This window comes from Nerophis ophidion, linkage group LG18 (genome assembly GCF_033978795.1).
Source record: "Nerophis ophidion isolate RoL-2023_Sa linkage group LG18, RoL_Noph_v1.0, whole genome shotgun sequence".
NCBI lineage: Eukaryota > Metazoa > Chordata > Actinopteri > Syngnathiformes > Syngnathidae > Nerophis > Nerophis ophidion.
In genome coordinates this window covers 45,737,854-45,759,843 of record NC_084628.1, presented here as the reverse complement: position 1 = coordinate 45,759,843, position 21,990 = coordinate 45,737,854, and the positions used below count along the sequence as shown (strand labels likewise).

Genomic DNA, 21,990 nt, shown 5'->3' with positions numbered 1-21,990 from the left:
TAAATGTCTCATTTCACAACTTACTGGTATATATCTGCTGATGTAATGTTTGGGAAACACGAGCTCAAATATGAACGCTACACAAATCGAAGACATGAACCAGTGTTAAAATGTAAAAAAATAAAATAAAATAATGTATATACGTGGAAATGTTGTTTTGGAGTTGCTACACCTCTGCTCTCTGTGTTCTAGAATTTTTTTTTTTGTGAAATCTAAACTGTTTAATATTTCAAAATAGCAAAATAACATTAGTTTTCAACCCTGCAGAGTTGGAATTACAAATGACCGTTTCCATATAAGTTGGGAAATTGTGTTAGATGTAAATATAAACAGAATACAATGATTTGGAAATCCTATTCAACCCATATTCAGTTGAATATGCTACAAAGACAAGATATTTGATGTTCAAACTCATAAACTAAATTTTTTTTTGCAAATAATAATTAACTTAGAATTTCATGGCTGCAACATGTGCCAAAGTAGTTGGGAAAGGGCATGTTCACCATTGTGTTACATCACCTTTTCTTTTAACAACACTCAATAAGTGTTTGGGAACTAAGGAAACTAATTGTTGAAACTTTGAAAGTGGAATTCTTTCCCATTCTTGTTTTATGTAGAGCTTCAGTCGTTCAACAGTCCGGGGTCTCCGCTGTCGTATTTTACGCTTCATAATGCGCCACACATTTTCGATGGGAAATGGGTCTGGACTGCAGGCGGGCCAGGAATGTACCCACACTCTTTTTTTTACGAAGCCACACTGTTGTAATACATGCTGAATGTGGCGTGGCATTGTCTTGCTGAAATAAGCAGGGGCGTCCATGAAAAAGACGGCGCTTGAATAGCAGCATATGTTGTTCCAAAACCTGTATGTACCTTTCAGTATTAATGGTGCCTTCAAAGATGTGTAAGTTACCCAAGCCTTGGGCACTAATGCACCCCCATACCATCACAGATGCTGGCTTTTGAACTTTGCGTCGATTCCAGTCTGTATGGTTCGCTTCCCCTTTGGTCTGGATGACACGATGTGGGATATTTCCAAAAACAATTTGAAATGTGGACTCGTCAGACCACAGAACACTTTTCCCCTTTGCATCAGTCCATCTTAGATGATCTCGGGCCCAGAGAAGCCGACGGTGTTTCTGGATGTTGTTGATAAACTGGTTTCGCTTTGCATAGTAGAGCTTTAACTTGCACTTACAGATGTAGCGACAAACTGTATTTAGTGACGGTGGTTTTCTGAAGTGTTCCTGAGCCCATGTAGTGATATCCTTTGGAGATTGATGTCATTCAAAGTTGGTTTCCGGCCATTTCGCTTACGTGGAGTGATTTCTCCAGATTCTCTGAACCTTTTGATGATATTATGGAGCGTAGATGTTGAAATCCCTAAATTTCTTGCAATTGCACTTTGAGAAACGTTCTTAAACTGTTTGACTTTTTGCTCACGCTGTTGTAACATATGCTGAATGTGGCTTGGCATTGTCTTGCTGAAATAAGCAGGGGCGTCCATGAAAAAGACGGCGCTTAAATAGCAGCATATGTTGTTCCAAAACCTGTATGTACCTTTCAGTATTAATGGTGCCTTCAAAGATGTGTAAGTTACCCAAGCCTTGGGCACTAATGCACCCCCATACCATCACAGATGCTGGCTTTTGAACTTTGCGTCGATAACAGTCCGGATGGTTCGCTTCCCCTTTGGTCTGGATAACACAATGTGAAATATTTCCCAAAACAATTTGAAATGTGGACTCGTCAGACCACAGAACACTTTTCCACTTTGCATCAGTCCATCTTAGATGATCTCGGGCCCAGAGAAGCCGACGGTGTTTCTGGATGTTGTTGATAAATTGGTTTCGCTTTGCATAGTAGAGCTTTAACTTGCACTTACAGATGTAGCAACAAAGTGTATTTAGTGACAGTGGTTTTCTGAAGTGTTCCTGAGCCCATGTGGTGATATCCTTTGGAGATTGATGTCATTCAAAGTTGGTTTCCGGCCATTTCGCTTACGTTGAGTGAATTCTCCAGATTCTTTGAACCTTTTGATGATATTATGGACCGTAGATGTTGAAATCCCTAAATTTCTTGCGATTGCACTTTGAGAAACGTTGTTCTTAAACTGTTTGACTATTTGCTCACGCAGTTGTGGACAAAGGGGTGTACCTCGCCCCATCCTTTCTTGTGAAAGACTGAGCATTTTTTTGGGAAGCTGTTTTTATACCCAATCATGGCACCCACCTGTTCCCAATTAGCCTGCACACCTGTGGGATGTTCCAAATAAGTGTTTGATGAGCATTCCTCAACTTTATCAGTATTTATTGCCACCTTTCCCAACTTCTTTGTCACTTGTTGCTGGCATCAAATTGTAAAGTTTATGATTATTTGCAAAAAAAAATGTTTATTAATTTGAATATCAAATATGTTGTCTTTGTAGCATATTCAACCGAATATGGGTTGAAAAGGATTTGTATTCCGTTTATATTTACATCTAACACAATTTCTCAACTCAAATGGAAACGGGGTTCGTAATTTTGGAGTCTTTGAGGTCTGTCATCGTGTCACATCTGCATTCATCAGCTGGTTGGAGGCTCAAGGTGAAAGGAAGGTCACATCAGCATTGTAAAAAAGCCATCACGTCAGCGGTAGAGCTGATAATGTACAGAAGGGCGGGCACATGTCAAAATGTCTGCAAAAGTCGCAGGTCACATGATGATGATTATGAATAATTCTTCCTCCTTTAGGACTATACAATTTGACATTGCGGTGTAATGAAATCTTGAGGCTGGCTCATTGGCACCGGCAACCTTTGAATAAAAAAATGGAACAAAAAAAAACTGTAGATGTCGTACGTCTTTTATCTATTTTTTTTTTATTTTTTATTTTATTATTCCTGACCAGTGTGTGTAATATAGAGAACCAATCCGAGAAGGTCGGGTCACTAATCCTCCAGTGTTTTACAGTGAATCATGAGGATTAGCACCGTGCTCACGTTACAGCACAGCATTTACCACTCCAGGTGCACGTTTCTCTCGACATATTAAACGAAGGTGATGGAAAGTGTGTCGCCAATAAGTACAATGCAGGGTGCAAATAAAAAGAATCGGTGATAGTGTTGTTTATTTCAAACATGCTTAAATAAGGTAAAAATTAAATAACATCAAAAATGTCCCAAAAAAGTTGTAGGAAAAAGCAGATGTCATTCTTAATGAGATTTTCTTATTTAAATGGGGATAGCAGGTCCATTCTATGTGTCATACTTGATCATTTCACGATATTGCCATATTTTTGCTGAAAGGATTTAGTATGGGAGGTGTTTAGGGCACGTCCAACCGGTAGGAGGCCACGGGGAAGACCCAGGACACGTTGGGAAGACTATGTCTCCCGGCTGGCCTGGGAACGCCTCGGGATCCCCCGGGAAGAGCTAGACGAAGTGGCTGGGGAGAGGGAAGTCTGGGCTTCCCTGCTTAGGCTGCTGCCCCCGCGACCCGACCTCGGATAAGCGGAAGATGATGGATGGATGGATGGAAAAAATAATATATATATATATATATATATATATATATATATATATATATATATATATATATATATATATATATATATATATATATATATATATATATATGTATATATATATATATCCATCCATCCATCCATTTTCTGCCGCTTATTCCCGTTCGGGGTCGCGGGGGGCGCTGGCGCCTATCTCAGCTACAAATATATGTATATATATATATGTATATATTTGTATGTATATATGTATGTATATATATATATTTTTTTTTTAATATTATATATAAAATGTAAAACCCATTTTACAGAAAGTTAATGTCACGCCTATGGTTCATGTTTTGTTTTGGTCATGCTACGTTTTGTTTTTTGGACATTTTAGTTCTGTTTTGTATTTCCTTGTTTGTCCTACCATGCCAACTGATTTAGTTTTCTGTCATGTCTCATGAGTTTTGTACGGCCATATTACCCTGAGCATCCCCAATCTTATCTGTTCACAAAGTTAAGCAGTGTCTGGCCTGGTTAGTACTTGGATGGGACACTGCCTAGGAATACCAGGTCCTTTGGACTCTAAGTTCCTTTTTTTTTTCACTCCCTGTTTTGTTACGATGACAACCAATCAGTTCACCTGTCTTGTCTCACACCTGTTTTCACTTATCATGTTCATTATTTAAGCCACAGTTCCCAGTTAGTCAGTCTGGCAACATCACCTCCTTCACGCCCTCGATTATTTGCTTCATGCCTTGCAATGTTGTCCATTTTGTCCACGTAGGTTTTTGTTATTCATGCCACTGCGCAAGTGTTTTTGTTTCATGTTTGTCGTTTAAAGCCTTTGTGCTAGTCTTTTGTTTCATAGCCCAGTTTTTTGGTACCGCCATTGTGCGCGCTTTTTGTTGGTTCCTGTTTTTAGTTTAGTGTTAAAATAAAGATGTCTTTACCTTCACGCCGTTTCCACTCCATTCGCTTCGCACCACGGGAAAACAACCCAAGACCAAGTCCAAGCCTGACAGTTAAAAGTATATTTAAAAAAAACATCTAAATAAAGTGACTCCGGGATCGTTTTTTTGTTCGGTGCGCATTAATAACCGGCCCCATTTTTCACGGGTGACCTGACACATGAAACATGACAAAATACTTTTCGGCCAGGAGGCAGTAGCATGTTGGATATCTTTAAAAACTTTGTTTAGTGGCAATTCCAACTTTGACCGTAGCGTCAATTGCTATGTAGATTGGGGCTTTGCATCTTTTCCAGCAGATTGCATTGCAAAACGTTTAACCCTCTCACTGAAGATCCACACCGGAAGGGGGAAAATATGAATCCTTTCACATGCACACATGCACACACAACCTAGTTTTAAAGCCCACTTCTGGTGGTGAACTCAACTTGTTATGAAACATATTTGCATGGATAGTTGAGCTACACTGTAATGGAAAAGACGTCAAATTTTATTGTGTTGACAAAGGCAATAATTTCATCAAGCGACAATGTTTAGAATTCTTACAAACACTATTATTATTGCATAGAAAAAACCTTTGATTATTTCCAACTGACTTTCAAATTGCTCTTTCAGTTTCCTTTCCAGCCCGCATTTTCCATTTCTCAACACAGCACCTTTGCATATTAAGTCCGAACGCTGACTGCGTTTGAATTGAGGGAAAAGATTGTAACTCATTAGCCAAACAACTGAGATCCGGTTGAGAAAAACAAAAACAAATGGGAACTCTTTAGTGTGCGGAACATATTCTAAGTAACAAAGAGTTTTTTGGACACTAGGAGAACATATAAGGTTTAGCGTTACTAATAAGCTGTCATGTCTTTATGATCATGTTTTGTTTAGTTGTTAGAGTACTTCAAGACTCCATTAGTTCCTGTTTTTTTCATTCCATTGTCTGGTTTCCATGCCTACCAATCAGTTCACCTGTCCTCACGACTCACGCACCTGATTTTTATGAACTCACGCCCCTGTTTTCAAGCACCACAGCACTATTTAAGCCTGTAGTTGCCAGGCAGTCAACCTGGCGACATCACCATTTACACACCCTTGCTCCATGCTGATGATCCATGCTCTTTTGTTGTCACCCGTAAGTTTTGTTATTTTGTTAAGTAACAAAGACTTGATTTAGAGTTTTTTGGACACTAGGAGAACATATAAGGTTTAGCGTTACTAATAAGCTGTCATGTCTTTATGATCAAGTTTTGTTTAGTTGTTAGAGTACTTCAAGACTCCATTAGTTCCTGTTTTTTCACTCCATTGTCTGGTTTCCATGCCTACCAATCAGTTCACCTGTCCTCACGACTCACGCACCTGATTATTTTGAACTCACGCCCCTGTTTTCAAGCACTATTTAAGCCTGTAGTTGCCAGGCAGTCAACCTGGCGACATCACCATCTACACACCCTTGCTCCATGCTGATGATCCATGCTCTTTTGTCGTTACCCGTAAGTTTTGTTATTTTGTTAAGTAACAAAGACTTGATTTAGAGTTTTTTGGACAATAGGAGAACATATAAGGTTTAGCGTTACTAATAAGCTGTCATGTCTTTATGATCAAGTTTTGTTCAGTTGTTAGAGTACTTCAAGACTCCATTAGTTCCTGTTTTTTCACTCCATTGTCTGGTTTCCATGCCTACCAATCAGTTCACCTGTCCTCACGACTCACGCACCTGATTCTTTTGAACTCACGCCCCTGTTTTCAAGCACTATTTAAGCCTGGAGTTGCCAGGCAGTCAACCTGGCGACATCACCATCCACACACCCTTGCTCCATGCTGATGATCCTCGTTACCCGTAAGTTTTGTTATTCATGCCATAGTTTGCAAGTTTTGTTTTATGTCCGTAGTTTATGTTGTAGTAATAGTTTTGTTTCATAGCCAAGTTTTTGTAGCTCCTCTGTGAGCGCCTTTCGTTTGTTCCTTTTTTTTGAGTGAAGATTAAAATATGTTGTTACTTTCACGTTGTGTCCAATCCAGTCGCTTTGCAGCTCGGGTGAACAAACCCCACCATAGTCCAAGTCATGACACAAACAATAATTGAGAGAAGACTTTTAGTTCATGGCTTACTGGTTCTATAATAAGGCATTAATAAGTACTTAATAATGACTCATTAAATGCCTACTGAAATGTGATTTTGTCATTTAAACGGGGATAGCAGATCCATTCTATGTGTCATACTTGATCATTTCGCGATATTGTCATATTTTTGCTGAATGGATTTAGTAGAGAACATCCACGATAAAGTTTGCCACTTTTGGTCGCTAATAAAAAAGCCTTGCCTGTACCGGAAGTAGCAGACGATGTGCGCGTGACGTCACGGGTTGTGGAGCTCCTCACATCTGAACATTGTTTACAATCATGGCCACCAGCAGCGAGAGCGATTCAGACCGAGAACGTGACAATTTCCCTATTGATTTGAGCGAAGACGAAAGATTCGTGGATGAGGAAAGTGAGAGTGAAGGACTAGAAAAAAAAATGACTAGAGGGCAGTGGGAGTGGTTTAGACAGAGAAAATGCTGTGAGAGGCGCCGTGGCAGCTGTGGGGTGGCAGGACCACTCGGCCAGGCCCAACCGCAACACGGGATAGAGCCATACCGCTTTGAAACCGGCACTGACGGTGACGGTTAGGAGGACACTGCTGGCGTAGCACACGATATAGATCGCCTCCAGAATACAGAATGGTAGAATGTTATTAATACACACAATACACTGTACTTTGTGTGTGTGGTCCAATCCAACCGTGTTCGCTTGACATCTCTGTTCCATAGTAAAGCTCAACTGTCATCTTTCGGGAATGTAAACAATTAAACACCGGCTGTGTTTGTGTTGCTAAAGGCGGCCACAATACACCGCTTCCCACCTACAGCTTTCTTCTTTGATGTCTCCATTGTTCATTGAACAAATTGCAAAAGATTAACCAACACAGATGTCCAGAATACTGTGGAATTTTGCGATGAAAACAGACGACTTAATAGCTGGGCATGATGCTGGCGCAAAATATAAAATTTCACTTTAGTAAGCATGTGTTGCAATGTTAATATTTCATCATTGATATATAAACTATCAGACTGCGTGGTCGCTAGTAGTGGCTTTCAGTAGGCCTTTAAGAGCCAATATGTTACTCATTTGCATGTTAATAAGCAACTAATTAGTGGTGAATATGTGTTCCCCGTACTAAAGTGTTACCAAAATCATTTGTTAGGGTATTAAAAAGACACAAAATGAAAAGTTACTCATTTCATGACCGTGTTTTCCTCCTCTGATGTGACCTGGCCTGTGGTTGTGTTTCGAAGTGATGAAACGAAAAAGCACAGAGTTGCCGATGAAGAGCAGGGTAGGAGACAAGGACGGGCTCTTGCCTCAGCGTAACCCAGACAAATATCAGGGGTTGAACCCGGTCAAATATTACAAACCCCGTTTCCACATGAGTTGGGAAATTGTGTTAGATGTAAATATAAACAGAATACAATGATTTGCAAATCCTTTTCAACCCATATTCAGTTGAATATGCTACAAAGACAACATATTTGATGTTCAAACTCATAAACTTTTTTTTTTTGTTGCAAATAATAATTAGAATTTCATAGCTGCAACACGTGCCAAAGTAGTTGGGAAAGGGCATGTTCACCACCGTGTTACATCACTTTTTCTTTTAACAACACTCAATAAACATTTGGGAACTGAGGAAACTAATTGTTGAAGCTTTGAAAGTGGAATTCTTTCCCATTCTTGTTTTATGTAGAGCTTCAGTCGTTCAAAAGTTCGGGGTCTCTGCTGTCGTATTTTACGCTTCATAATGCGCCACACATTTTCCATGGGAGACAGGTCTGGACTGCAGGCGGGCCAGGAAAGTACCCTCACTCTTTTTTATACGAAACCACGCTGTTGTAACACGTGGTTTGGCATTTTCTTGCTGAAATAAGCAGGGGCGTCCAAGATAACGTTGCTTGGATGACAACATATGTTGTTCCAAAACCTGTATTTACCTTTCCGCCTTCACAGATGTGTAAGTTACCCATGCCTTGGGCACTAATACACCCCCATACCATCACAGATACTGGCTTTTGAACTTTGTGCCTATAACAATCCGGATGGTTATTTTCCTCTTTGTTCTGGAGGACACCACGTCCTCTGTTTCCAAATATAATTTGAAATGTGGACTCGTCAGACCACAGAACACTTTTCCACTTTGCATCAGTCCATCTTAGATGAGCTCGGGCCCAGCGTAGCCATCGGCGTTCCTGGGTGTTGTTGATGAATGGCTTTCGCTTTGCATAGTAGAGTTCTAACTTGCACTTACAAATGTAGCGACCAACTGTAGTTACTGACAGAGGTTTTATGAAGTGTTCCTGAGCCCATGTGGTGATTTCCTTTACACACTGATGTAGCTTTTTGATGCAGTACCGCCAGAGGGATCAAAAGTTTGTAATATAATCGCTTACATGCAGTGATTTCTCCAGATTCTCTGAACCTTTTGATGATTTGACGGACCGTAGATGGTAAAATCCCTAAATTCCTTGCAATAGCTCGTTGAGAAATGTTCTTCTAAAACTGTTCGACAATTTGCTTACAAAGTGGTGACCCTCGCCCCGTCCTTGTTTGTGAATTACTTAGCATTTCACGGAAGCTGCTTTTATACCCAATCATGGCACCCACCTGTTCCCAATTAGCCTGCACACCTGTGGGATGTTCCAAATAAGTGTTTGATGAGCAACTCTCAACTTTATCAGTATTTATTGCCACTTTTCCCAGCTTCCTTGTCACGTGTTGCTGGCATCAAATTCTAAAGTTATTGATTATTTGAACAATAAAAGGAATGTTTATCAGTTTAAACATGAAATATGTTGTCTTTGTAGCATATTCAACTGAATATGGCTTGAAAATTATTTTAAAATGATTTGCATTCCGTTTATATTGACATGTAACACAATTTCCCAACTCATATGGAAACGGGATTTGTAACCAAAATGGGGACAAGGTTCCAACAAGGACAAAGCCGCTCGGCTGATGTCGGATCCTTGTAGCCGACTCTTTAAAAAGGGGCTCTTAATTTTAATAACTTTGGGAGAAAAGGATTAATCGCCCAGCGCGAGGCGTACGTCTGATACCTTTTCACCGCCGTGAGAGGCAGCTGGTGGGCTGACATAACCGCAACCAAGCTCTGGTCGATGCGTGTGTTCTCCTTGATTGGACAATTACATCGCCCGCTCGCCATTGGTCCACCTAATTGTCAATCATTACACGTATCACAAGTGATTGGACCATGACGACATTCGGTCTTCAGTATTCGGGCTGTGACTCTCAGGGTGCTTCACAATAACATACAACATGCTCACAATAAAATGTGGCGATGTTTGGGATTGATAGTTCGTCAGAAACAGACCCCCGACTTTAGGGACGTGCCTATTGATCGATGATTGATCTGGATTGGACGATTTCCGTGAATTCGTGACCGTTTCCATATGAGTTGGGAAATTGTGTTAGATGTAAATATAAACAGAATACAATGATTTGCAAATCCTTTTCAACCCATATTTGTCATGATCCATAGTCTGGATCATGTTTAGTTTAGTTATTTTCTGTTAGTTTGGACTCCCTTTGTTTTTTGTGTACCTTTTTTTGTGAGTCAGTTTGGTCACCATGGCAACATATTAATTTCACCTGCTGAGGGTTCCAGACGCACACCTGTTTTTGTTAATTACTTCCTTATTTAAGCCTGCCTTGTCCCGTCAGTCGGTCTTGGTCCCTTGTTTGCGGTATGCAACTGTTTTGTTGGTAATTCTAGATTTCTTGTTACCTGATCCTGTGCTAGTGTTAGAATTAGCTTCTGTGCTTTCGCCACGCGTTTCTTTTCGTCTGTTTTTGTACCAGTGTTTTGTTATTAAATCATTCTTACCTTTTAGTTGTTGTCCGGAGTGTCTATGTTTGCGTTGGAGGAACGATCCCGCATTAAAATGCAACCCCCACGTGACAATATTCAATTGAATGCACTACAAAGACAACATATTTGATGTTCAAACTCATAAACTTAATTTTTTTTTGCAAATAATAATTAACTTAGAATTTCATGGCTGCAACACGTGCCAAAGTAGTTGGGAAAGGGCATGTTCACCACTGTGTTACATCACCTTTTCTTTTATGCATGCATATTCGCTGCTTCTCTTATGAGATTGCAATGCATACTTGATGGTTGTGATATAAACAACTTTAACACTCTTACTAATATGCGCCACACTCTGTGAACCCACACCAAACACATTTCTGGAGAACATTGGCTCTGTAACACATTATAAACGCAACATAAGATTTACCCAGAATTCCAATGCATACATGACTCTTGGCTATATTATACACGCGCCCCCAGTGGGGTAAATAATATAGCCAAGAGTCATGGATGCATTGGAATTCTGGGTAATTCTTATGTTGCGTTTATAATGTGTTACAGAGCCAATGTTCTCCAGAAATGTGTTTGGTGTGGGTTCACAGAGTGTGGCGCATATTAGTAAGAGTGTTAAAGTTGTTTTATATCCCAACCATCAGTGTGATCGGTATGGCTGTGGAACAAGACCCCTGGTTTACACATAGTAAAAGCCCAAAAAAACTCCTCCGCCATTTCGGGAGTGACTTTGATCCGGCGGTAAAAGTAAGCATGCGCTAAAAAATTTGGGGAGCGAGTTTGACCCGGCAGTAATTCAAGGCAGGTGCATATTAAAGGAAATACGGTAATAATTAACTTAGAATTTCATGGCTGCAACACATGCCAAAGTAGTTGGGAAAGGGCATGTTCACCACTGTGTTACATCACCTTTTCTTTTAACAACACTCAATAAACGTTTGGGAACTGAGGAAACTAATTGTTGAAGTTTTGAAAGTGGAATTCTTTCCCATTCTTGTTTTAAGTAGAGCTTTAGTCGTTCTCCGCTGTTGTATTTTGCGCTTCATAATGCGCCACACATTTTCCATGGGAGACAGGTTTGGACTGCAGGCGGGCCAGGAAAGTACCCGCACTCTTTATTTTACGAAGCCACGCTGTTGTAACACGTGCTGAATGTGGCTTGGCATTGTCTTGCTGAAATAAGCAGGGGCGTCCATGAAAAACACGGCGCTTAGATGGCAGCATATGTTGTTCCAAAACCTGTATGTACCTTTCGGCCCCAGTCGCATAATATATGCGGCTTTTACACAGACACGAGTGAATGCAACAGCCATACAGGTCACACTGAGGGTGGCCGTGTAAACAACTTCAACACTGTTACAAATATGCGCCACACTGTGAACCCACACCACACAAGAATGCATTCACGGGGGAGAACATCCACACCGAAACACAACATAAACACAACAGAACAAATACCCGGAACCCCTTGCAGCACTAACTCTTCCGGAACACTAAAATATACACCCCCGCTACTACTACTACTACTATTTTCATCTAATTACTTACTATGGTAATGTAGGTCACAGCAGCTCAGACGAGGCAGGAAGTTTTTTCCACCAACGTGGAGGAAGATTTTCACAACAAAGCTCTAAAGCTTAGTGATTTTTTAGATATATCAGAGTGTAGGCGGGTTTATTTTGTACACCTCGCGTTCATATTTCACTGTTTGTTGCATTTTTGTTTCATTTCACTTGATTGTAAAATACGTCGATGGAAACAGGGTGTGACGTTCATATTCTGTCAATATTCAGTGTTTTACCCTTCGTAGAAAAATGTCAAATTCCAATATGTTTTTTTAAGGCCGTCAGACATTATTCAGATTTTTTTTGTATTGGTGTTCCTAAAAATAGATATACCAGCCCCCCAGACACATGTTTTTCTCTAAATGTGGGCCCCAGAGTCAAAATAATTGCCCAGGCCTGCTCTCTAACAATACCCACTCGTTCCAAGACTAATTAAAGACCAAAATTGGTCAACAATTGAAACCTTGTTCAGGGCCACAAAAAGCATGGGGCCCTGCTGCATTGCTCAATTAGTCACATCAATTGCAATCAATCAAAAAGAGCAACACTAAAGGGTTTTCTTGATGACAAGGAGTCCACTCTGATTGTTAAAGGCCTACTGAAAGCCACTACTAGCGACCACGCAGTCTGATAGTTTATATATCAATGATGAAATATTAACATTGCAACACATGCCAATACGCCCGCTTTAGTTTACTACATTGCAATTTTAAATTTCGCGCCGAAAAATCCTGCTGAAAACGTCTCGGTATGATGACGCATGCGCGTGATGTCACGGATTGTAAAGGACATTTTGTGCCGGCATCGTGCCCAGCTATTAAGTCGTCTGTTTTCATCGCAAAATTCCACAGTATTTTTTTTTTTGTGCAATTTGTTCAATAAACAATGGAGACGTCAAAGAAGAAAGCTGTAGGTGGGATGCGGTGTATTGCGGCCGCCTTTAGCAACACAAACACAGTGAAGTGAATTATATTTTACATAGCGCTTTTTCTCAAGTGACTCAAAGCGCTTTACATAGTGAAACCCAATATCTAAGTTACATTCAAGCCAGTGTGGGTGGCACTGGGAGCAGGTGGGTAAAGTGTCTTGCCCAAGGACACAACGGCAGTGACTAGGATGGCTGAAGCACACGGCTGTTGTTTCATTGTTTACATTCCCGATAGATAAATGGGTTGTACTTGTATAGCGCGTTTCTACCTTCAAGGTACTCAAAGCGCTTTGACACTACTTCCGCATTTACCCATTCACACACACATTCACACACTGATGGAGGGAGCTGCCATGCAAGGCGCTAAGCAGCACCAATCAGGAGCAAGGGTGAAGTGTCTTGCTCAGGACACAACGGACGTGACGAGGTTGGTACTAGGTGGGGATTGAACCAGGGACCCTCGGGTTGCACACGGCCACTCCTTCACTGCGCCATGACGGTGAAGCTTTACTATAGAACAGAGATGTCAAGCGAACACGGTTGGATTGGACCACACACAGAAAGTACAGCGTATTATGCAGCTATCACTCTACCAACCGGCATGGCTCGGTTGGTAGAGTGGCCGTGCCAGTAACTTGAGGGTTGCAGGTTCGATTCCCGCTTCTGCCATCCTAGTCACTGCCGTTGTGTCCTTGGGCAAGACACTTTACCCACCTGCTCCCAGTGCCACCCACACTGGTTTAAATGTAACTTAGATATTGGGTTTCACTATGTAAAGCGCTTTGAGCCACTTGAGAAAAGCGCTATATAAATATAATTCACTTCACATTTCGAAAGATCGTGTTTCGAAGAGGGTCCCTTGCGAAGGGCAGAGATTGGCATCGCCACCACCCGTCGACTGGTGCTGAAGAAAGGTGCGGGGGCGACCTTCAGGTTGTCTATTCATCTCACTGAAACACTAGTAACACAATAAGCAGATAAGGGATTTTCCGGAAATATCCTAGTAAATTTGTCTAATAACATCTGAATCACTCCCCCTTTTTTTTTTTTTCCTAGTCCTTCACTCTCACTTTCCTCATCCACGAATCTTTCATCCTCGCTCAAATTAATGGGGAAATCGTCGCTTTCTCGGTCCGAATCGCTCTCGCTGCTGGTGGCCATGATTGTAAACAATGTTCAGATGTGAGGAGCTCCACAACCCGTGACATCACGCGCACATCGTCTGCTACTTCCGGTACAGGCAAGGCTTTTTTATTATCGACCAAACGTTGCGAACTTTATCGTGGATGTTCTCTACTAAATCCTTTCAGCGAAAATATGGCGAAATGATCAAGTATGACACATAGAATGGACCTGCTATGCCCGTTTGAATAAGAACATCTCATTTCAGTAGGCCTTTAAGCCGTCTTGTTCCCTCAGCGCTCTCGTGTTGATGCTCGCACTAAGCTGCCACTTGTTGGTGTTTTTTTATTTTTTATTTTTGTCTCTCTCTGGCAGGTCGTGGGGGAGTGGCGCTTTAGCAAGATCCACTGTGACATCTTTGTCACTTTAGACGTGATGATGTGTACAGCCAGCATCCTCAATCTGTGTGCCATCAGCATCGACCGGTGAGTTGAGCAGACGCTCGGATTGCTCGTTCCTTCCTGGCAGCTTTGCATGGATTTTTTTTTCTTTTCTAAAGGAAATCTTTAGCTTGTGAAAAGGAAGGGGAAGCTGGAAGCTGTCTCTCCGCATGCCCATCACACATGATTACGCTTCCGACCCGACGTTTGTAACACCCTCCACATCATGTCTTTTTCGAAGCAACCCGCAAAAAAATAACACAAAAACCTGGTACTTCAACACAGACTAGATACAATATACATCATGCTGATTTCCATACTACTTAAAAATCTCTCTCAGGGGGTCACACAATATTGTACGACCATCCCTCTTTCTTCACGGTGGCAGAGGGGTTAGTGCGTCTGCCTCACAATACGAAGGTCCTGCAGTCCTGGGTTCAAATCCAGGCTCGGGATCTTTCTGTGTGGAGTTTGCATGTTCTCCCCGTGACTGTGTGGGTTCCCTCCGGGTACTCCGGCTACCTCCCACTTCCAAAGACATGCACCTGGGGATAGGTTGATTGGCAACACTAAATGGTCCCTAGTGTGTGAATGTGAGTGTGAATGTTGTCTGTCTATCTGTGTTGGCCCTGCGATGAGGTGGCGACTTGTCCAGGGTGTACCCCGCCTTCCGCCCAATTGTAGCTGAGATAGGCGCCAGCGCCCCCCGCGACCCCGAAAGGGAATAAGCTGTAGAAAATGGATGGATGGATGGCATCCCTCTTTCATAGACTAGAACAGAGTTTTATTGTCATTATTGCAGTGAATAGGTTCAAAGAACAACAAAATTGGAGCAGATCCCCTAAGGCAGTGGTCCCCAACCTTTTTGTATCCGCGGACCGGTCAACGCTTAATAATTTTTCCCGCGGCCCGGTGGGGGGGATTGGAGAGGAGAATCCTTTTTCTTTTTTTTCTTTTTTTTTTTTTCTTTGTCATGAAAAAGGGAGGTTTTTGTGGTTGGTGCACTAACTATAAGTGTATAATGTGTTTTTATGTTGATTTAATAAAAAATAAATATATATATATATTTTTTTAAATAGAAATGAATAAAAAATTCAACCAAGGCGTTGAGGGGATCCGGTTTGGTGACCACGGGATTAGGTCTCTGCTTTTTGCAGATGATGTGGTCCTGATGGCTTCATCTGGCCGGGATCTTCAGCTCTCACTGGATCGGTTCGCAGCCGAGTGTGAAGCGACCGGAATGAGAATCAGCACCTCCAAGTCTGAGTCCATGGTTCTCGCCCGGAAAAGGGTGGAGTGCCATCTCCGGGTTGGGGAGGAGACCCTGCCCCAAGTGGAGGAGTTCAAGTACCTAGGAGTCTTGTTCACGAGTGGGGGAAGAGTGGATCGTGAGATCGACAGGCGGATCGGTGCGGCGTCTTCAGTAATGCGGACGTTGTATCGATCTGTTGTGGTGAAGAAGGAGCTGAGCCGGAAGGCAAAGCTCTCAATTTACCGGTCGATCTACGTTCCCATCCTCACCTATGGTCATGAGCTTTGGGTCATGACCGAAAGGATAAGATCACGGGTACAAGCGGCCCAAATGAGTTTCCTCCGCCGTGTGGCGGGGCTCTCCCTTAGAGATAGGGTGAGAAGCTCTGCCATCTGGGAGGAACTCAAAGTAAAGCCGCTGCTCCTTCACATGGAGAGGAGCCAGATGAGGTGGTTCGGGCATCTGGTCAGGATGCCACCCGAACGCCTCCCTAGGGAGGTGTTTAGGGCACATCCAGCTGGTAGGAGGCCACGGGGAAGACCCAGGACACGTTGGGAAGACTATGTCTCCCGGCTGGCCTGGGAACGCCTCGGGATCCCCCGGGAAGAGCTAGACGAAGTGGCTGGAGATAGGGAAGTCTGGGCTTCCCTGCTTAGGCTGCTGCCCCCGCGACCCGACCTCGGATAAGCGGAAGATGATGGATGGATGGATGGAATAAAAAGTTATTCTGCGGCCCGGTACCAATCGGGCGCGGCCCGGTGGTTGGGGACCACTGCCCTAAGGTGCATTCACAATTTGGTAGTAGAAATAGTAAAAAAAAGACAGAAAATAAGATACCGTATTTCCTTGTATTGCCGCCGGGGCGCTAATTATTTTAAAACCTCTTCTCACTCCGGCGCATACCAAAAGCATGCGGTAAATTTAGGCCTGCGCTTATATCTCCAAGATGGCGGCGACCGGACGGGCTGCGACATTGCGGAGCTCTTGCTAAATATGCAACATTTGGCAGAAATACCGAACAATTCTGCAAACTTCATGGCCGGCTCACATCGTGGTCACTCCATGATCACTTACGACCGCCAGACACTTCTGGATGTGGACATATCGGGCCGTTTTGGACTGATAGACGCGTGCTTGCTAGTCCTGCTAACTAGCACGGGAATACTTCGGCGGCTACATCCAGCGGCCTGTGAAGCAGCGGAGTCTAGTAGCAGCGGGGGCCGTCTACAGAGCAGACGCCAGTGGTGTGATCGGAAACGCGGATGTCGAGCGGGGCTAAAAACAAAGCAGGAGGCTAATCCCCACAGAACACCACTTTCCTCCATCCTGAAGCCGGATTTAAATGGAAGATGCGAGACTACTGGTCTGGGTAAGGAGTCAGTTAAATTAGAACAAGTTTTTTCTGCTTTGAGTGTTTCAGAGTTGGACATGCGTTCTACTGAGGTGGCAAACTATGATGCGTTCGGTTTATCAAAGCAACAAACAAACAATCGGAAAATTCCCGTCGTATCAATTCCTAGATATGGTCGTAATTATACAAAATGCACTGGGCATAATAAACACAACATTATTAATATTGCTACTACGGATAAATTGATCAAGAATTCCCTAAAACAGCCCACTACCTATAACATAGGTTTTTTAAACATAAGATCATTGTCTCCCAAAACGTTGTTAGTTAATGATATCATCAGGGACAACAATCTTAACGTCATCGGTCTCAGCGAAACCTGGCTTAAACCAAACGACTTTTTTGCGCTAAATGAGGCATGTCCTCCTAACTTTACACATGCACATATTGCCCATCCCCTTAAAAGGGGTGGGGGGGGGGGGGGTCGCACTAACATACAACGAAAACTTTAACCTTAGTCCTAACATAAATAATAAATATATATCGTTTGAGGTGCTTACTATGAGGTCTGTCACACCGCTGCCTCTACACCTGGCTGTTATCTACCGCCCCCCAGGGCCCTATTCGGACTTTATCAATGAATTCTCAGAGTTCGTTGCTGATCTAGTGACGCACGCCGATAATATAATTATAATGGGGGACTTTAATATCCATATGAATACCCCATCGGACCCACCGTGCGTAGCGCTCCAGACTATAATTGATAGCCGTGGCCTTACACAAATAATAAATGAACCCACGTATCGCAACGGCAGTAGTGCTTGTCAGGGGCATCACCGTTTCCAAAGTTACGATACTCCCGTATACTAAAGTATTGTCCGATCATTACCTTATAAAATTCGAGGTTCAGACGCATGTACGTCAAACTAATACTAATAATAACTGCTATAGCAGCCGCAACATTAATACAGCCACAATGACCACTCTTGCTGACCTACTGCCCTCGGTAATGGCACCATTCCTAAAGTATGTGGGCTCTATTGATAACCTCACTAACAACTTTAATGACGCCCTGCGCGAAAACATTGATAACATAGCACCGCTAAAGTTAAAAAAGGCTCCAAAAAAGGTTTGTGTTGTTGTTTGTGCAGCCCTTTGAGACACTAGTGATTTAGGGCTATATAAGTAAACATTGATTGATTGATATAAATTTGAGTGTGATGTAAGGATACCATCATGAAAAGCACATTTAATAATAATAAAAAAACGTTATTATAGTCTTACTTTTACTTATAAATGAAGTCCATGCGCAGCTCCTTCTGATCAAAAGCATTGATAGCTTGTTTATAGAAGTCTTCCTTATCTTTCTTCAGTTTTAAAAGTCTCTTTGTCTCGATCGAGATCTTCCTTTATTACCTCCTGCTTCGATTGAAAGTCCAGTTTTAAAAACTGTTTTATTTTAGATATGTAATCCTCCATGTTAAAAGTGCAAGCGAGAGGAAAAAATAAACGATCGCTGCTCACTCTTGCTGCTTGTTGTCACTTCTTCTGCAGCCAAGTAGTCGCGAGAAGGATCACTAGCGCCCTTTACCACCAGGAGGCGGGAGTCATTTAATGACTCATATTTGACACACGCAGCTACGGTATATTAACAAAACATAGCTGCTTACTGTTCTTTTTAGCATATTCAATAGCTTGGACCTTAAATCCTACTTAATAGCTCTTAATCTTCTTGCCTTTATGGGATTTCAAATTATTGGAATCAGCTTCCATTTTGAAAACAGGTGAAGTGTCAATCGTGACGTGACGAGTTTGACCCAGTGGAAATTCTAGGCATATGCTAATTATTTTTCTAAACGAGTTCGACCCGGCAGTTATTCTAGGCAGGCGCATACTATATAATTCAAAGAAATACGGTATGTAACTATATATATATATATATATATATATATATATATATATATATATATATATATATATATATATATATATATATATACACATTATATTGCACATTATAGTTTGAAATAAAAAGACATGACACATGAGGACATGATGGACACATTGTGCTCACTCAGTGCCTGTGTAATGCTTCTATGACTCTTGGGTAAAAATTATTTTTTAGTCTATTTGTGCCCGCTTTTAGCACCCTATGGCGTCTGCCCGAAGGTAGCAGTTCTAGGTGGGAAGGGTCTTTCAGGATCCTCTGTGCTTTCCTGAGACAGCTTTCAATACTGTTAATTCCATCTTCCATCCATCCATCCATTTTTCTACCGCTTGTCCTGTTCGGGGTGGCGGGGGGGTCGCTGGACCCTATCTCAGCTGCATTCGGGCGGAAGGCCGGGTACACCCTGGACAAGTCGCCACCTCATCGCAGAGCCGACACAGATAGACAGACAACATTCACACTAGGGACCATTTAGTGTTGCCAAACAACCTATCCCCAGGTGCATGTATTTGGAGGTGGGAGGGGCCTATCCCCAGGTGCATGTCTTTGGAGATGGGAGGGGCCTATCCCCAGGTGCATGTCTTTGGAGATGGGAGGGGCCTATCCCCAGGTGCATGTCTTTGGAAGTGGGAAGAAGCCGGAGTACCCGGAGGGAACCCACGCATTCACGGGGAGAACATGCAAACTCCACACAGAAAGATCCCGAACCCGGGATTGAACCCAGGACTACTCAGGACCTTCGTATTGTGGGCCACATGCTGCTGTTAATTGGTTCCAGATAAATTAATTTCGACAACAAAGGAACTATTATAAATCTATTGTGAGTGTGAATGTTGTCTGTCTATCTGTGTTGGCCCTGCGATGAGGTGGCAACTTGTCCAGGGTGTACCCTGCCTTCCGCCCGATTGTAGCCGAGATAGACGCCAGCGCCCCCCGCGACCCCGAAAGGGAATAAGCGGTAGAAAATGGATGGATGTTTTCATAGTTCGAACGTAAAGACACATTTTTACGACCATGCAAAAATGTTTTCAGTAGAGATGTCCGATAATGACTTTTTTGCCGATATTGTCCAACTCTTAATTACCGATTCCGATATCAATCGATACCGTCGTGGAATCAACACATTATTTTGCTTAATTTTGTTGTGATGCCCTGCTGGATGCGTTAAACAATGTAACAAGGTTTTCCAAAATAAATCAACTAAAGTTATGGAAAAAAATGCCAACATGGCACTGCCATATTTATTATTGAAATCACAAAGTGCATTATTTTTTTTTTAACACGCCTCAAAACAGCAGCTTGGAATTTCAGACATGCTCTCCCTAAGAGGGAGTTTGAGGTGGTGGGTTTTTAGGGGGCAGGGTGTATTTTGTAGTGTCCCGGAAGAGGTAATGCTGCAAGGGTTTCTGGGTATTTGTTCTGTTGTGTTACGGTGCGGATGTTCTCCCGAAATGTGTTTGTCATTCTTGTTTGGTGTGGGTTCACAGTGTGGTGCATATTTGTAACAATGTTAAAGTTGTTTTTACGGCCACCTTCAGTGTGACCTGTATGGCTGTTGACCAAATATGCGTTGCGTTCACATGTGTGTGTGTGAAAATCCGTAGATATTATGTGATTGGGCCTGCACCAAAAAGGCAGTGCCTTTAAGGTTTATTGGTGCTCTGTGCTTCTCCCTACGTCCGTGTACCACTCCATACAGCGGCTTTTTAAAAAGTCATAAATTTTACTTTTTGAAACCTATACCAATAATTTCCGATATTACAATTTTTAAAGCATTTATCGGCCGATAGCATCGGCAGCCAGATATTACCGGACATATCTAGTTTTCAGCATTATTAAAAGCCCTGTAGACAAGAAATAACCCCCTGGAGTGAGCTCTCTTGGTTGCTTTGTTGGGTCTGCTCCTGTCTCAGGCCATGTACATGGGTGTTGAAATGATGTTTTTGTTTCAATCACTCAATCGATGTTTATTTATATAGTCCTAAATCACGAGTGTCTCAAAGGGCTGCACAAGCCACAACGACATCCTCGGCTCAGATCCCACATCAGGGCAAGGAAAAACTAAACCCAATGGGACAATGAGAAACCTTGGAGGGGACCGCAGATTTGCAATGGACATAGAGTGGATCTAGCATGATATTGTGAGAGTCCAGTCCATAGTGGATCTAACACAATAGTGAGAGTCTCCAGTGGTTCTCAAATGGGGGTACGCGTACCCCTGGGGGTACTTGAAGGTATGCCAAAGGGGTATGTGAGATTTTTTTTTTTATATTCTAAAAATACACTTTAAGTTGATGATTACTTCTATGTGTAGAAATCTTTATTTATAATTGAATCGCTTGTTTATTTTTCAGCACGTTTTTAGTTATTTTTGTATCTTTTTTTTCCTATATAGTTCAAGAAAGACCACTTCAAATGAGCAATATTTTTGCACTGTTATATAATTGAATGAATCAGAAACTGATGACATAGTGCTGTGTTTTACTTCCTTTATCTCTTTTTTTCAACCAAAAATGCTTTGCTTTGATTAGGGGGTACTTGAATTAAAAATGGGGTACATCACTGAAAAAAGGTTGAGAACCACTGCACTAGACAGTGGTTGAAAAACACTGCCGTAGACAAATAATTGTTTTGGTATTTCCTATTTTGATTGATGCTGCTTTTGCAGACTTTACAGAAGTGATTGTTTAGATGAAGAAATACCCCGAACAATCACATGCAAGTCAAGCCATTCCACATGAGGGGTGTCTTAAAGGCCTACTGAAAGCCACTACTAGCGACCACGCAGTCTGATAGTTTATATATCAATGATGAAATATTAACATTGCAACACATGCCAATACGGCCTTTTTAGTTTACTAAATTGCAATTTTAAATTTCGCGTGGAAGTATCATGCTAAAACGGACATTTTGGTCCGGCACCGTTCACAGCTATAAGTCGCCTCATTTCATCGCATAGTTCCACAGTATTATGGACTTCTGTGTTGCTGAG

The 21,990-nt window shown here is 42.1% G+C and overlaps 1 protein-coding gene across 2 annotated transcripts in view; it reads left to right on the top strand.

The window, feature by feature from the left end:
* Positions 1–21,990, top strand: part of LOC133537268 (D(2)-like dopamine receptor) — a 219,070-nt gene that overhangs the window by 153,218 nt on the left and 43,862 nt on the right. For both annotated transcript variants that reach the window (XM_061878244.1, XM_061878245.1), the window contains exon 3: positions 14,383–14,492. In XM_061878244.1, the coding sequence (XP_061734228.1) occupies positions 14,383–14,492 (110 nt within the window). The remainder of the gene's footprint in view (positions 1–14,382; positions 14,493–21,990) is intronic.